General features: G+C 43.0%; 2 protein-coding genes across 7 annotated transcripts in view; one reads left to right on the plus strand and one right to left on the minus strand.

Moving 5' to 3' along the window:
- The first annotated feature begins 1,303 nt into the window (after positions 1-1,303).
- On the plus strand, positions 1,304-12,437 carry LOC147316174 (leucine-rich glioma-inactivated protein 1-like). Its single transcript, XM_086259457.1, has 8 exons — positions 1,304-2,051; positions 2,263-2,334; positions 2,885-2,956; positions 3,086-3,157; positions 3,938-4,009; positions 4,445-4,614; positions 4,708-4,872; positions 5,004-12,437. The coding sequence occupies exons 1-8, from the start codon at positions 1,855-1,857 to the stop codon at positions 5,819-5,821; spliced, it is 1,638 nt and encodes a 545-aa protein (XP_086115583.1). The 5' UTR covers positions 1,304-1,854; the 3' UTR covers positions 5,822-12,437.
- Positions 7,545-16,754, minus strand: part of mark1 (MAP/microtubule affinity-regulating kinase 1) — a 36,072-nt gene continuing 26,862 nt past the window's right edge. Inside the window, exons 10-19 of one of the 6 annotated variants that reach the window (XM_086259454.1) lie at positions 16,011-16,110; positions 15,809-15,921; positions 15,570-15,723; positions 14,668-14,849; positions 14,430-14,524; positions 13,317-13,457; positions 11,627-11,878; positions 10,082-10,108; positions 9,392-9,436; positions 7,545-9,288 (exon numbers count right to left, since the gene is read on the minus strand). In XM_086259454.1, coding sequence (XP_086115580.1) covers positions 8,943-9,288; positions 9,392-9,436; positions 10,082-10,108; positions 11,627-11,878; positions 13,317-13,457; positions 14,430-14,524; positions 14,668-14,849; positions 15,570-15,723; positions 15,809-15,921; positions 16,011-16,110 — 1,455 coding nt within the window. In that variant the 3' untranslated portion in view covers positions 7,545-8,942. Of the gene's footprint in view, positions 9,289-9,391; positions 9,437-10,081; positions 10,109-11,626; positions 11,879-13,316; positions 13,458-14,429; positions 14,525-14,667; positions 14,850-15,518; positions 15,724-15,808; positions 15,922-16,010; positions 16,111-16,754 lie in introns of all 6 variants that reach the window. The other 5 variants (XM_086259452.1, XM_086259451.1, XM_086259455.1 and 2 more) reach the window with 5 other exon arrangements.

Below are 16,754 nucleotides of genomic sequence, written 5' to 3' on the forward strand. Positions count from 1 at the left end.
GACACTTACCACCCATGTAAACATTGTTCCAGCCCTTCATACCAGTGCACAAAAAAACAGCATCTCCCATCAGGATGATGTCACACTGCTATAACTGTTATGGCATGGCTCAAATAACACAACAAAAGCCACCCCAGCTTCCAAACTCCTCAGATCTCAATGCAAGAGCATCTGGGGAATGTGCCAGAACAGGGCTGATCCACTGAGACTCCACCCCTAAACCACACAACACCCACAGAGGTCCTGTGTCAACGCCCTGACTTAGGAGAGGGGCTATTTGGGTGAAAAAGGGGAAATCTACAAAATATTACACAGTAGTCTAATGTAGTCAGTGATCAGTGTTTATTACAGGAAACTCCAAATACATATTAAAAAGTGAGAAACACTTGACTGACTGTGGTCATATTGTTACTGGAAAGTCTGTGTCCTACTCTGGTGATGAATGGTGACATTTATGAAGCACAGACACTACACAACATCTTGCAGCACACACAATAATATCCACTGTTCTCTCCCTGGTCCAGCAGCTGCTGATACTTCTTAGAAGCAGCCTAATAGCTTCATTCTTCCCAGCTTCATTTTTCAAACCTCCCAGAGGAGGATCACGCTCCTCTAATTCTCTTGCATTAGTAATATCACTGTAAACATGCGCAGGATATCAAGTATTGTAATCATGTGAGTATTTGTGCACTTTTCAAAAGGCCTGTGCATATTTGTACCAAGATGGGTCAGAAGCATGCAGGCCTGACAGCCACAGTGAGTAAACATATTAATCAGAAGTAAGAAATGAGATGATGACAGCCTTATAGGGCTCCAAGAGCACCCTCCTGAACAAGCAAGTGTCTGGCATAGAAGATTAAGAAAAAACTGCAATAAAACTGTGAAGGTGGTGGCTTGCAGCAGTATTAAAGCATGAAAAGAGACGAGTGTATTTTAGAGACCGTTTAACCTGCCCTTTGTTTAAGAGGATGAGGGGGATGGTACTGAGGCAGAACAGATGTCAGAGTGACAGGAGGGTTTCCCCACACCCCTCCACCACAGGTCAGAAATACTTTGCATCCTCCAGTCGTCATGGAAACCGAGTGCAAACCAGGAAATATACCCACAACATTTTACAAATATGGGAATATTTAAGAAAGCACAAAGTTTCGGTGACTTTATCGGCACCAAAGAACCCGTGATTTGTAACGGCAGCGTTTTGACAGTCAACATCTGGTTTTGAGCCAAATGTTGCAGCTACATTTCCATAATCACAATTAATTGTCAGCGGGTTTCCCATCCGCTTCCCGCATAGAACGCTCGTGTGCGTCTGCGCCACAGACGACAGTCCGCTGGCTCATGTCAGAGCTTCTTCTTCTCCCGCTGATTCACGAAAAAAATTGCACAATTCAGTTGCCCATAGGGCGGAATCCTCCAAGACCCTGACACGAAGAGAGTGGCGTTTGCTGAAATCATAGGCGTGGTTTTGGATGAAGATGCTCCGTCTGCTCCCGTTGGGATCCCCACCTGCCCTCACACCGCGTTTGTCACCGAGCCAGCTGGAATATTCCTGAGCTTCAAGACTCCACAGCAAGCGTCACATTATATATTTATTATTATTGCTTTTGTCTCGGAGGGTTTAGATTTCTTTTCGTCTGGAGGTTCGGTGTAATTACGGCGCTGTGGGCGCACGGGTCGCCCGGTTTTATCACCTCCAGAGCGGCGGTGGCGCACGGAGATAAGCAAGAGCGGACATTCGCGTGGCCTCCAGGCAGAAGCGGCTGCAGCAGCGGTGGGAGAGGAACCACAGCGGAGACCCTGGTTCATGTGTAGGGCTGTTCGACGCGCAAGTTGTGCCCGCTGCGGATCTCAAGGATGGAACATACACACAAGATACCCAGCAGATCGCTCTGGCTCGGCTTACTTGTGGTGGCGTCAGTTATACTTCTAGTGGACAGCAGGAGACCCAAGCCGCCTCGCTGTCCCTTAGTGTGTACATGTTCCAAAGATAACGCGCTGTGCGAAAGCGCAGGACTCATCCCTCGCAGCTTTCCCCGAGAAATCACATCTTTGTAAGTTCTATTTAATATCGTTTTGAAATAAAAACCCACTGCAGCGATGAACGCAACATGCTTAGCTCTACCTGCTGGTTAAGACGTGGATTTTTCCGCCAATGCTGCATAATAATTGCATATCCAAGGAACAGACTGCAATAAGTGATCGTCAGTCTGTGCTGTAAGCCTAAACAGTATGCGTGTGTGTGTCGTGTTTTCCCCCCCACAGATCATTTGTCAAGTCTGAATTCACTGAAATTCCGAAAGAGAGCTTCATCCTCACGCCTGCTCTGCATCTCCTGTGAGAAATCTCTTAGGAGTTTTTACTTTTTTCTTGCTTTTCTTGCACTCTGTGAGCTGATCAACGCCATGTTTAATGTTCAAGACATTTCCCCCTTCAATGATGCTACACATTATGATAGAACGGGTGTTGCTGTGGCTATTGATTAGGTTGGAGAAGCCTTAAACCCAAAAAATCATTTGCTGAAAACGTGGTTTTCCTGCATCCCTTTTCATGGCATGGTGATTTTAAATCTCTCTGCTAGGCTTTCTTCCAAGCCTTGCATTAAAATGTCTCTGTGTATAATAATGTGAATCCAGTAATTTACGGGTAATTCCTTCTTTTGATGAGGGAATTCATTTCCTCATTGGGTGGAGTACTGACAGAGACACTGTGTGTCTAAAAACAGACATGCAGGCCTGCAGGAATCCTCAGAGAGCACAGATCCGTGTCTTAAAAGTATGTGGTTTACAGTTAGCAACAATGGTTTTCTATTAGGCAAGATGTATTTTTATTATCCACTCGCTGACCCTGAATAGTAAAAATATTAACTTGAGATTTCTCCATGCAGCCTCTTCACAGCCAACAACCTGGAATCTATAAATGAGGATGCATTCATTGGTCTTCCTCACCTAGAATATCTGTGAGTAGTTGGTACAAAATTATCCTTCAAGTTGGTTTTTTGTTTTTTTGTTTTTGATTTTGTGATTGTTTTGTTGCATTTGCCTGACATTATCTCCCGTCTCCTGCATTTTATCCAACAACTTTTCAGATTCATTGAAAACAACCAAATCAATTCGATATCAGCGCATGCTTTTCGTGGACTGAAAACCTTAGTACACCTGTAAGTACTTTTTCTTTTTTTTACTAGAGGTATTAAAGAAGCAAACACTACAGTTGCACGGGGATTTAATTTTGTGACCTATTTAATTTAAAAATCTAATCACTGGTGACCTGCTTTAAGAGGGAGAACAAGAGAAGCTTTCTCTCATTTGCATCAGACATTGTAATCTATGTGCAGGTGCAGACAAGCACTGTTCCAGTAAAACGCTGACAGTTTTTATTGCGCAACTTGTATTGCCACATAGACACTTCTCCCAACATTGTGCAGCTGTTATGAATATGATTACGAAGCAAATCCCGCCACCGTCAATGTCCACTGTAAATGAAAGTATAATATTCTTTCATTACAGATTTGTGAAAGTACATTATAAGTTAAAAACGCTCTGAGATTTTCTTTTATTGATGCAATAATATTTAAGATAAGGCTCTAAAGAAACTTATAAAATACTACCCAAGTCTTCGCAACAGGAAAAAGCCTTTTTTCCACCGTCTTCATTGTAGCAGAGAAAGCCATAAAATGGCTGAGGAGGCAGTGCTAAAAATAGCTTAATGTTTCCTCAAACCCACAATAAGCAATGTTCCTGCTGTACTCTCCAGGGTGGCAATATGTGCCCCAAGCTTCTTAACAGATATCTGTGTACATACAGAAATACTGCATAAACAGATTATTATTTAATAGTTTGAGATGGTGTGGCTATGGGGAGGGCTGGGGGGAATGCATGCACATATAATCAATGTGGAAACCAGAAACTAAGCACAATTTTTTTTAATCTATTTTCAGGAGTCTGGCCTACAATAATCTTGAGACGCTGCCCAAAGATTTGTTCAAGGGTCTCGAGGCCTTGACAAAAGTGTAAGTATGAATTTTACCTTTGCCTAACAAAGAGATTCATTGCGTTTCAATTTACATGCGTGCCACTGAGATAAATGAGTTTTCTGTGCAGCCTTCTATATATAGAACACTGTATCATTATTCCACTTCAGCCGAGGCTCGAAAAATGTGTGGGCAGCTGGTGCTTTTAACACTATTAAAATTGCATGCAGCAGTGAGGAAAGAGATAAGTTTGCAATCTATCACCCACTGAAGATGTCCGGTTCTCCTTTATAGTCCCCCTTGATGATAATGAGGGCAAAGATTGAAGCTGTGAGGGCCACAGAGCAAAGCTAACAGTAGTCACACTTCAGTAACTCCAGCTTTTGGGAATTAAATGCATTCATAAAGCAGAGGCCTTTCTGAATGCATTTAATACAGCATGCGGAGTTTAGTTTGGTGGTGTTTTCCCTTTAGAGACTTGAGGGGGAACCAGTTCACCTGTGACTGCAAGCTCAAATGGCTGGTGGAGTGGATATACAGCACCAATGCCACCGTGGATCAGCTTTACTGTAAAGGCCCGGCCTCGCAGCTCGACAAAAAGATCAACGACCTCCTGCCACAGTCATTCGACTGCATCACCACAGGTGGAGTACAATAAATACAGTTGTTTTCTCTCAAAGTTTCACTGGATTAAAAAAAAAGTTATTTCAAGTGGGTGTTTTTTGTTTCACTTGCAGAGTTTGAATCCTACCAGTCCATGGATTTTAACTCCATATCAGTGGAAGCATTTTCTTTTGGGAATGACCAGTACGTTGTGTTCGCTCAGCCCTTCAGTGGGAAGTGCAGCTTTCTAGAGTGGGATCACGTGGAGATGGTCTTCAGAAACTTTGATTTTATTGAGAGTAAGTGAAAGACGCATTTTTTTGGGAAAGGGCTGTGCAAGTTTGAAAGGAGGGGTGATTCAAACCTCTCAATGGTGATAATTATTGGAGGTGAAGATATTTACTTTTTATCCTGTCTTCTGCTTCACCAGGTACATCCACGGTGGTCTGCAAACCCCTGGTCATTGACAACCAGCTTTTTATCATTGTGGCTCAGCTGTTTGGTGGCTCGCACATCTACAAGCGTGACACGTCCGCTAACAAATTCATCAAGCTCCAAGGCATCGACATCCTGCGAATCCGCAAACCAAACGACGTTGAGACGTTCCGCATCGATGGCGAATTCTTCTTCGTCATAGCGGACAGCTCCAAGGCCGGGTCCACCACCATTTACAAGTGGAACGGCAATGGCTTCTACTGGCATCAGTCCCTCCACCAGTGGTATCGGGACACCGATGTGGAGTACATGGAGATCTCCTCCAAGCCTCACCTGATCCTGTCCAGCAGCTCCCAGAGGCCCGTCATCTACCAGTGGAACAAAGGCACCAAGATGTTTGACAGGCGCACCGACATCCCAGAGATGGAGGATGTTTACGCTGTGAAACATTTCCAGGTCAAAAACGACCTGTATATCTGCCTGACGCGCTTCATTGGTGACTCCAAAGTGATGCGCTGGGACGGGGCCCTCTTTAGGGAATTGCAGACCATGCCTTCTCGTGGCTCCATGGTATTCCAGCCCTTCGCTGTGGGAAACTGGCAATACGCCATCCTTGGCAGCGATTACTCTTTCACCCAGGTTTACCGCTGGGATGCCAAGAAGGGCGAATTTGTTCGATTTCAGGAGCTGAACATACAGGCACCGAGGGCCTTCTCTCCAGTTTCCATAGACAACCGTCAATTCCTGCTGGCCTCCAGTTTCAAAGGGAAAACTCAGATCTATGAGCACCGGATCATCGATCTGAGCAACTGAGCTAATTTTTCTTCTGTTGCAGATTGGTTGGTGGGTGAATTTTGTGATTTTTTTTTGTCTAGACAGCAGGCTGTTGCAGCAGATGCAGTGCTGAACAACTCAGAAAGCGTTGATCCTAACTTGAGAACAGCAGCCATTACTCCTACTGATTTTCAAACTCTTCTAGTTAAATTAGTGCACAGTAGATTAAAGGATAAATGTATGCATCTCAACCAAGCATATGACCGAGATGCATTTTGAGTCCAGTGCATGCACCTCAAGTTAGGATTAGATCGCATATGTTGTCAAGTCATTAATGCATGACCAGGGCCTTACACGGGCCGTCCCATCCCAATAAATGCAGATCTATGTTCACTAATACATCTAACACTGGCCAGTAACTTTTTAATTTTTAATGTGTGTTCAGCCTTTTGTGTCACTCAATGTTTATACATTTCTAATGTCATATATTTATCTACAGAAACAAATGAAATTGTACTTTTTAACCTATTAACATGTTTAACTGAAGAAATCTGCCAAAATGAAATGTTTACATTTTTCCTGTCTTTCCATTTGTAAATGAAGCTTTTAAGAGTTTTTAAGAGTTTACCAACGACCGCGACAGATTATTATTAGATAATTGTTGGAGAATGATTTGAAATGATGCCTTTGATTTGGAAAATATCAAAGGTTAGAGTCTACTTGTATATCCTTGCAGCTTATGCTTTTATTGTAATAGTTTGCATAATGTTTAAAGTATTGAAAATACAGCTGTTCACAACTGGGAACTATTGAAGGTATTTTCAACCATTTTTGGGCACTGAAATGAAGGACATTTGTCATAATGCTTTACCTTTGACTAATGTGACTGACTGTGTCATAATTAGGATTGATATCATGCAATTTAGAGTCAATAAAGCTTAACATTTCATCGGAGTTCCCTGCTAGTGCTGTGTAGCATGATATGTCTTCAGTGTGACATACTTAAAGCCAAAAACACAACAGCATATCTAAAGTACTGTGCAAAAGTCTTGAGCCAATCCTCATTTCTTTATATTTTGATAGGAAAGGGCAATTTATTCAAACATACATGGAACTGATTATACATCAAAAGTGGTTCAGATTTTCAGTCCAGTTCTTCTGTAATTTGGCACACTTCACCCTTCCCTAAGAATGGCTTTCTCACAGCCATCCTTCCACTGAGACCTCTGATCAAGCTTCAGTTAAGAGCAAATGGATCAACTGAAGGGCCATTTGAATCTCTTTGGTCCTGTGTCGGGTCTTTGCTGGATTTCTTTTTCTGTTGCTTAATGACATCACACTCAGATACTGTTAATTGGTTAAAAAAATGTATGCCTTCCATTTCTTTTGTCCTCCACATGTCTTAGAATTTTTCAAGGCCTTTTGAAAGTCATTTTTCAAGCAATAACTGTTTGGGAAACATCTTATTTGTACACAAATACTATTTTATGCCTGTCAAACTGTGATCTTTGACATCGTTCATAGGCTCTGTGGTTTCAGTGTCCAAATAAGGATGGCGAGGGACCTTCAGAAAGCCAGGAGAACTACTGCTCAAGACTACTTAAAAAAAATTTGAAGAACATCTGGCTCCTTGGATGTAAAGAAATCAGTGGTGACTCGAGACTGTTGCACAGCACTGTACTTCCTTAAGCTAAATGAGGCAAACTGTCCTGAACCCTGGGTGTGTAATTATGTCAGATATGAAAAAAAAATAGGAGTAAAATAAATACAAACAAATAAAATCCTTTTTATTTTCTCCAACAAAGTGCACGCCTCAAATCTACAAAGCAGCACATTACAATGTAATGGAATAAATACAATAAAATCCGCTGAAATTAAAAAAAAAAAAAAAAAAAAAATGAAAGAAAGAAAATTAACACACAAGCAAGGAGATACACAAGTACCTGCACAATCACACTGGTGGCAGGACTAAATCAGGCTCTTTAGAAAGGCTCCATCAAAGAAAAAATAAAATGCCTCGTCGTGGCGATCAACACGTCATGTATCATCCTGTCAGGCGCTTTCTAAAGTAAACCAATTTAAACCCTGCTGTTTTTTTTTCTTCGCAATTGAGGACTACCAAACTAACATCAAAGAAATACAGGTGCATACTCTCATGTTCATACACATCACCCTGGAAAAGTTGTGCAATTGCAGCAGGACCCCCAAATCACCAACCTACTGCCGAGAGAAAATAAAGTGAACACAATTTCAGTTTTAACTGAACTTACTACTCAAGTCTATGTGGTGCAACTTAGTGTTTTTTTCCATAGGCAAAAAAATATAACATAAAAGGCAAGGGAACAAATCCCTCAATTTTCCACAAAATAATTTAGTGCTTTTTAAATAAAATTGAAAACACTATTTCCATATGGTGGCTCTTAAAAAAAAAGAAAAAAAAGAGAAGAGAAAAAAAAACAGAGTGAAAGATTAATGCTCCAAGAGACATCAATTATATTAGGAAAGAACTCAAATCCCATGAAAAAAAAAGACAGTATTAACAATAAAAGTCTGTACAGAACGCTAAATTAATATACAGTACAATACAGTACCTGCAGATGTTATGCATACAGTACAATTCTCTTTTTACATATGGGCTCCAGCCTGATCTATATACTGACTTAACACAGGTGGAAAAGCGGCTAGTTTAGCATACGGTAGGTTTAATGGTTATTCAGCGAGGAGAGTAGATCTTGTAGTAGGCGTTTAGAAAAAGAAGACTGAAAACATTATTGCAGGATGGTCATCTTCAGTTGCATACTGCATGTGTTACATAAATGCGTCTTCTGACGTGGAGCAGCGGGCCGATGAGAGCGAGAAAGAGAGAGACAGAGGGCCGGACGGAAGGAGAAAAAAAAAAAGCTGGGTTAGCTGTTTTTTTTTTTAATGTTTTCTTTTTTGCTATCTCTCCGTCACAGACGTTAAACTTTGCAATATCTCTCTGATCCACTACCCTGTACAGTACATTCGTGGCCAGTATTGCACGTTTACCAGCCGAGTCCACCCTGATACTGCATGGCGAGGACCGTCAGTGCTGAATTTTGTCCTGCGAGTCGACACTAATCCAGTGATGAGATGAGACTGCGACCAGAGAAAAGACTGACTGGGGCTCCATCTGCTGTCACAGTTTGAGCTCGTTGGCAATTTTGCAGGCGATGTTCTTAAAGGCGATGGACGTGCCCGATATCCTCTTGAAGCGCACGCCGTTGAGCGAAAGGCGGGGCAGCTTGCACACCTCCATCTCCCACTGGACCAGATTGTCCTGGCGAGCGTCGCCGTGGACACAGAAAAGCAGGAAGCGCTCGCGCTGCTCGTAGTCGCAGCTGTTGGCGTCCAGCACTTTTCTGATCTCCCTCATCATCTCCGAGGGCTCCATGGAGGAGGTGGTCTTCATGCTCCAGGTGAAACGCAGGGAGCGAGGCTTTGAATCCCGACTGCCGTCCTCCTTAGTGTCACCAGACGCACTCCTGAGCAAGAAACCATCAGGGAGAGAGTGAGAGCGGGGACAGGGGAAGTAGGCAGAGGTGGGTTTCACGTTCTCTGTGAACTTGACATCTCACAAATTCTTACCTTGGTGTTTCTGTCCTGGCACTGGCCTCTCCCTCACTAGGTACCCTGAAATAAACCAGGAACAGACTCGTTATTCCCTTGGGATCATATCAACACATGCAGCCCCGCCCCGACTCACTACTAAACACCACCCCCATCATGACTGGACACAGAGGGGGTGTCAGGCATCATGCCAGGAAAGAATCCACACTCCTGGGTATCAGGGTTCAGCACACAATGAGGTGACTGTGACGGTCTTTGTTTTGAGGGTCATTCTATTATAGCTCACATTAACCAAATGCATCATCCCATCTACAATACGCTACCTTTCCTTAATCCCCACTGATCTGCAAAGAGCGGAAAAGCGTTTCTAGACAGTCCATTCGGCCTCTGGATTTTTGCCTGGTCTTTTCTGTTAAGCTCAGCCAAAGGATGGGGGAGAATAAGGAGAGGAAAGCTAGCAACTTGAGAAGCAGATATCTGGTGGCTTAGTACAGAAGAAGCTGGTGAGCCGTGAGGTTTGTTTAAGAGGCAGTGGACACAAGGGAGGGAAATACTGCATAACAAAGGGTGTCAGTAGGCAAGGACGTGGTGTAGTGGGCAAGTACGCAAGGGGTTAAGGAAACACGGGCCAAGGTCATAGTGGGCACAAAGAGGTTTGGTTTATTTCGGACGGGGGTGACAAGTGCAGCAAGCGTTATGTTCTCCTACCTCTGGGTCGACCTGAAAGACAGAGCTCTAGGCGGGGAGAAAAGGAGAGAAAGCTGTGAGCCTCCACCAGATGGACCAGCGTGAAGGTGCTAACTGCTGTATGGATGACGAGGGGTGGCAGTGTGGATGTGTGATATTCACAGAGGACTGGGGAAACTATGCAGCATTTATAGTAAACAGGCAGAGAGCGTGACGCTTCCTTCATTTTTATACCTGGAAAGTTCGCATAAAGGAATCCGAACAAACGTCGCAACTCCTTTAATCACTTCAGTAACTTTTACACAGAGACACACAGTATGTCCAGGGATGATTTTTGTTGTGTATCGAGATTTGAATGCATCTAATAATTTGTCCAATGACTGATACCTGCAACATAATTCACCTCACCTCAGCTGTACTTTTTATTTTGTTAAACTTACACAGTGACCATGATAAAGCTAACACCTGGTATTGTTAATGTGAGCCTGTTAGCATGTTTTTACCAAGTATAGCCTTACAGAGCTGCTAGCATGGAAGGAAACTCAAGTCCTTTTCTGAACTGCCTTGTAATCTATTTAAAAAATAACTGTATATTAATTTGGTGTCAGACTAGAAAGAAAAGTGACTTTCTGATTTAGATAATTAATGTACAGTACTGTGCAAAAATCTTGAGTTACTGCTCATTTCTTTAGAATTTGTTTTCAAGGAGCGTTTTGGTATAAATTGCCATCAATAAGTATAAAGGATGGCAGGAGAGAGTGTCTACAGTCTTCTGTAAAACATGCTGGAGTCTCCTGTTGTGGTTTAGGGCTGCATTTCAGCCAGTGGGGTTTGGGATCCTGTCAAAAATAGAATAATTTGCATGCAACAGCATCTGAAAAATGTCTGGTTGGCAGGGACTTCATTTTTCAGTGGTACAATGATCCCAAACACACAGCTAAAGAATACTACTTGAATAGAAAACAAAACACAGATTCAGTCGTGGATTTGCCACCTCAGAGCATCAAACCAAACATTATTTCTACATGGCAGGAAAAAAAAAGCAGCTAACACCCAAAGAAGAGCTCTGAATGTCCTTTAGGAAGCCTGGAGAAATATTCCTCAAGACTACTTAAAGAAATTACAAGACAGAGGTTGTGTTGAAAAAATAAAAGTGGTCAAACCAGATGTTATTTCCATGTATGTTTGCACATTTAAGTAAATCACTGCACTTGTCTTCCATTATCCAAGCAAAATAAGAAGAAACGAGCGGTGGCTCATGACTTTTGCACAGTACTGTAAGTTTGAACAAAACAAAGCAGGAAGAACGACTTCCTGATCTGGAAATGGGACTACACCAGGAGCACATGAATGTTTCTCCCTGTAGAACCTGCATTTCCCTTCAATAATAAAAGCACCTTAGCACAAAGGAAGTATAAATTAGTAAAGTATGGCTTTACATCCTGCAGTTTTGAAAGCGTTGAGCTGTTCTCAGTCAAATATTTGTTTAACATGTAGCTCTGAGTTTGAGACCACGGTGGTACAATAACTGCTGGGTGCAACGACTCTAAGGTACAAAGCACTGACCTGCGGACAAACTTGGAGGTGATCTTGCTAATGATCCCTGTAGAGGTGCCCCTGCGTTGTTGAGCGAGAGCCCCCGTATCATGAGACAATGTGGGTGAAGCTGGAGGTCCGTTGTAGGTGGCGCTGCGGCGGTCTCTGAGCTGGGCTCCGTGAAAAGTGCTGCGACTGGTGGTACCACGGGGGAAACGGTTCTTCTCTGGGGTGCTAATACTGTGTGCAGACGGAGAGGTGGAGGGGCCGCGTGGAGACGAGCTGCAGAATAAGAAAAACGCGTTGGAGGAGATGAACATCTGGCACATTTCTGTTTGTATTTTAGAATGAAGTTATGGTATTTCTCGATGAAAAGTACATTTTTAACGCCACTGCTGAATCTGAATGACTGTGTGAGCGTGCAGGGTAAAACAGCAGTTTGTGACCATCAGACTGCTTTTAAAGACACAGACCGTACATTTAATTGTTCCATTTGCTGAGTGAAATCAAAGCAATGAATATAAAAAAAAATTAACTAAGGTGCAATCACATGATCTGTTCCAACAGATGTTTGTAATTTGTTTCTGAAGTGATGACCCAAGGACATTTGCTCAACATTGTGATTCTCATTGTTAAATGTTGAGGAGCACCTGCATGATGATCTGTGAAAATAAACATAATGATTATTTTTGTTTCATGATTATTTTTGAGCCACAGCTATCAAGGCATATACCAATTCTTACCATTGTTTGGACATACGTACAGCTATTGATTATTATTTCAGTAATCAAGTACTCTATCAGTTATTCCATTGATTAGAAATTGCAACGTTTTGCATGTGTTTAAGAAAAAAATAATCATTTATGTGCCATATTAAATACAATTTTTAAAAGAACATTATGTCAAATGCGAGTCAAAAAAAAAAAAAGGGGGGGGGGGGGGGTGATATTACCAAATCTCCTGAATGAGGTAGATCTGGAGTGTGTTCACGATGTCCATGTGTATCTGTGAGTGTTATATTCTATATTAAGTAACCCAGAAAATTATGTTCCTAAAGCCTTAAACTAAATATGGTCTTTGCCCCCTTCAGAGTCACAGGTATCACTCCAATGAAAAGTAGGACAACTGCCGTCATCCTACAGCAAGCTGGCTAAGTTAAACATCGCGCCAGACTTTAAAAGTTCATCTGTTCATCTCACTTTCTACACACGTGCTTTTATTTTAACCTCTGTAGAATTCATGCTGTGTAAAAGAAACGGTGGTGGATGGGAGCAAAGTTCTCTTTTCTTCACAATGGCGCTTGATGAACACATAGTTTGGTTAACGAGTGCTATCAGCTTCTTCCCAGTAAAGGTTTTAAAGTTGATTATAAGAACGAGCGGGTTTTGGATGCTAGAAAAACGTTTTATTTCACTCCACCTGAGCTCACCATAACACGATAACAGCTGTGTGTGCAGACTGATTCCGGCCCCACGTTAAACTGGTTAGATGGTGACGACTGAGCGCCATACAGTCATGGATTAAACAAAGCACTGAAAGTTTCTTTTAAAATTGAGTTATTTAAGTTACTTGAATCTTTGCAGCCCTACTAAGGAGATTTATTTTCTTCCTTTTTAATTGTAAAGTTTGAAAATAAATCTGAGATTTTAAATCATCATGTTGACATTTAACTTAAAAAAAATACACCATTGTAATCTCCATCACCTACTCGGCTGCTCACCTGGCTTTAAGCTCTGTGTTGTCATCGATGGGGGGCAGTGTGCTCTTTGAAGGATGCCCTGATGATGACATAGACTTGGTGTGACGAGGTCGTGTGGAGCTCATTGCAGTCGACGGGGTACTCCCTGACACCTCGGTTAAACTGGAGACCGAAGCAGAGTACAGATAAAGATAAAATGTTCAATTCATATTATTTAAACAGCATATTCACAAATGTGAAACCACAAGTTTCTCATTTGTGGCTTTCATAAAAAAAAAAAAATAAAATAAAAACAGGAATAGTGATGCTCATAAGCATGGAAAAACATGCATGCACGGTGTTTTCACACCTGCCCCGCTTGAAATCAAACTCTGGTTTGTTTTGCTCCTTGTCGAGGGAGGGCGGCTGGTGGCCGAGCCTTAGCCCTAGCCCATGGAGCCCAGTCAGGTGACACCCAAAGAGAAGACATTGGCGTGCCTTCTTGTAGACCAGGGGTGGGCAATTCCATGCCTCGAGGGCTGGTGTCCTGCAGGTTTTAGATCTCACCTTGGGTCAACACACCTGATAACTAGTTGGTTACCAGGCCTCTGGAGAACTTCAGGACATGTTCAGAAGCTAATTTAGCCATTTAAATCAGCTGTGTTGGTTCAAGGACACATCTAAAACCTGCAGGGACACCGGCCCTCGAGGCCTGGAGTTGCCCACCCCTGTTGTAGACCCACAGGAGGTGCTGTTCAGTGTGTGTCAGATGGATGGATAAAGAGAGAAAGAAAACCTTTAAGCTGAGCTAGCTACCAGGTGTGCACTGCAACTTTGGGCTACATGCCTTCCTGTAGCCAGGTAAGCCTTGCATTCTGGGAAGCAGCAGAGTGCACAAAATGTAGCAACTAAGCATAAAATGAACCCACTGCTTGCCAGCCCAGATCACAACTCTTCCATCCTGTTATTAGTTTTGTTGCTGTGCCCCAGGCACTTCCAACCAATAAGCAAACTCAGCGTTCTCATGTGGTTTCTAGTGATGCATTTTAGTTCACTTGTATCTTTAAGTGTATGTGAAGAAACCAACACAAAACAGAGCAAAGTACTACAGGTATGAAAACTGATCTGTAGATTGATCTAAATATTAGCACGTACCTGCTGTCTTTGCCATTGGGAATAGCTGAATAGCGGTCAGTGGAGGATCGCTCACACACGTATGTGTTCCTGCGAGTCATAGACCCGTTGGTCTGCTTGTGCAGAGAGACAACAAAAATTTACTTAAAATTACTGTGAATCATATAAAAAGGACAAAACGTTTTCTTGAGTATTAAACACGGCTCTGTCAAAAGTTGTTTATTCAGGAGTACGCAGTGTACAGTGCCCACTTCCTCACCCCCACAGCACTTGTGGTTTTCTTCCTCTCCTGCACCCCCAGGGGTGAGGCAGGAACGTCTCCTTTTGAAGTGCTGAGCTCTAGCCGGCGCGCTCCGTCCCACTCCTCCCTGTGGTCACTTTCCACGCTCAAAGCCTGGCCACGCTTTGTATACGATACCGCCGGCGGCACAGACGGACCCACTAGGAGAGACGCACACACAAACAAACGGGATTGGACTTACTTATGTTTAACCAAGCGCGTCGTTATTTCTACACCTCCAACATTTAAGCTTTCAGGAGAAAAAGAACAGACGAGGACAGTATCAAGCAAAGCCAATCCAAGCCAGGATTTATACATCATCGAATCTTTCAGAGGCAGCATCGAGTTATACAGATACAGAAGCCAAGGTGAGCACATATCAAGCAGAGCTGTTCCCTCCACATGCTTTGAGGTGCTGCTCCTGAGGGAGCTGCAGGAAAGCAGCAAGCCAGAAGATGGCGCCAAACACAATGGCCCCACAAGACTTAGGAGGAAGCTGCTACACAACCAGTGCAGTGTGCAGGCTGAGTCACTGATTTTGAAATTTAAGCGTTGGTTCACTGTTTAGGAAAATTAGACCACATTAAGCAAACAAGTTAGTCTGTCGAGGTTTTAAAGACTTTTTTCCCCCACCATAAATAAATCTGAGAGCACAAGGAATGGAAAGTTCCTAAATTAGTGTCAACGGTGGGAAAATGTTTCTGTTGTAAAGCTTATTGAGGTCTATTCAGCAGTGTACACTCATTCGGCCAATCATCAGTGACTGAGAGTAACTTCCCTCTACACAACACGCAGCACTCTCAGAGCCGGGAAGGATGAGGTTACTTTACTTGGCTTCTCTACGACACCACCACCACCACCACCATCATCATCATCCCCACCATGATCACTGTAGCGGCGCTGCTTCTGATTGGTCGAGATGCTGCGCGTGACCTTGGGATGGGCGGGAGAAATGCTGGAGCTGTTGTTGATGTCACTGGTCGGCCGCTGTCGCTGACCCAGGATGCTGTTAGCCAGAGGCTCGCTCCCTTCGAACTGCAACGTGAAGGCGGATGTGGTCACATGACTCACTGCAGAGGTGATGTAGGCGATCAATGAGTCGCAAGTCAAACAAACTCACCTCCGGGGCTTTTCTTCCCAGGAGCAGGTAAGTGGCCATGACTTCGTCATATTTTTGATTCTGCAGGGAATCGGTGATCTCATCTTTAGGGAAGCCCATCGTCACCATGAGCTCTGAGTGATGGAGTCAGTTAACATTAGCGGCGAGAATCCCAGAATTTTAAATGACAAAGAATGAGATCAACACAAACACAAACACACACCTATTCTAGATGAATCACTGAAGTCCGCCTCAGGCTCGATGTAAGGTTTAAGCTCCTCCTCCTCGTGACCTACATTCATCCAGTGGTCTTTCATGATTTGCTGACAAAGAAAGAAGGCAATTAAAAATCATGCATATCTTCTTTAACGGCTCGTAATTAATCAGTTATGCAACACGCAACAGGAATTTGACGAAAGTCTGACAACATGGCGATCAATTGTTATTATTACTGGAGAAATCTTTACTATTGAGCCTGGGTCTGAATGCAGGGATGATATTGACCTGTAAACAATGAGTGTCCAAACACTATTTGCAAAGGAGAAAAACTCATAATCAGTGATGGGAATAACGCCGTTACAAGTAATGGCATTACTTTTTTCAGTAAGGAGTAATCTAACTAATTACTTTCCTATCGTTACAACGCCGTTACAGTTACTAACAAGGAAATGTGGTCCATTACTATTTTCCAACAAACAGAAGGTTGAAGCTGTGTTCAGCTTACCGCATCTTATATCAGTTGCACGGAAGTAGCTGTTTACGTAAGTAATCTGGGCGCTACAGCTTTAAGCAGCTGCGCGCGCTCCCGCGGATGATAATCACAATCACTGTCTAGGACAACACCTGGAGCTCAGGGGGCAAAACAATTGCATGAGAGCTGCTGTTTGACTGAGGAAGAATAAAGTAGTCGTGGTAAGCCAATCACATGACCACTTAAAGACAAAGCAACAAGGTGAAATATACCAGT

Source organism: Aulonocara sp. 'chitande type north' Nkhata Bay, linkage group LG13 (assembly GCF_057382095.1).
Source record: "Aulonocara sp. 'chitande type north' Nkhata Bay isolate Kocher_YH1m ecotype deep benthic linkage group LG13, A_spYH_male_GT1.1, whole genome shotgun sequence".
In the NCBI taxonomy this organism is placed as follows: Eukaryota; Metazoa; Chordata; class Actinopteri; order Cichliformes; family Cichlidae; genus Aulonocara; species Aulonocara sp. 'chitande type north' Nkhata Bay.

Coding starts and splice junctions, on each gene's coding strand:
- LOC147316174 (XM_086259457.1), top strand. CDS start 1,855: ATGGAACATACACACAAGATACCCAGCAGATCGCTCTGGCTCGGCTTA. Junction 2,957..3,085: donor CTTCCTCACCTAGAATATCT/GTGAGTAGTTGG, acceptor ACAACTTTTCAG/ATTCATTGAAAACAACCAAA. Junction 4,615..4,707: donor ATTCGACTGCATCACCACAG/GTGGAGTACAAT, acceptor TTTCACTTGCAG/AGTTTGAATCCTACCAGTCC.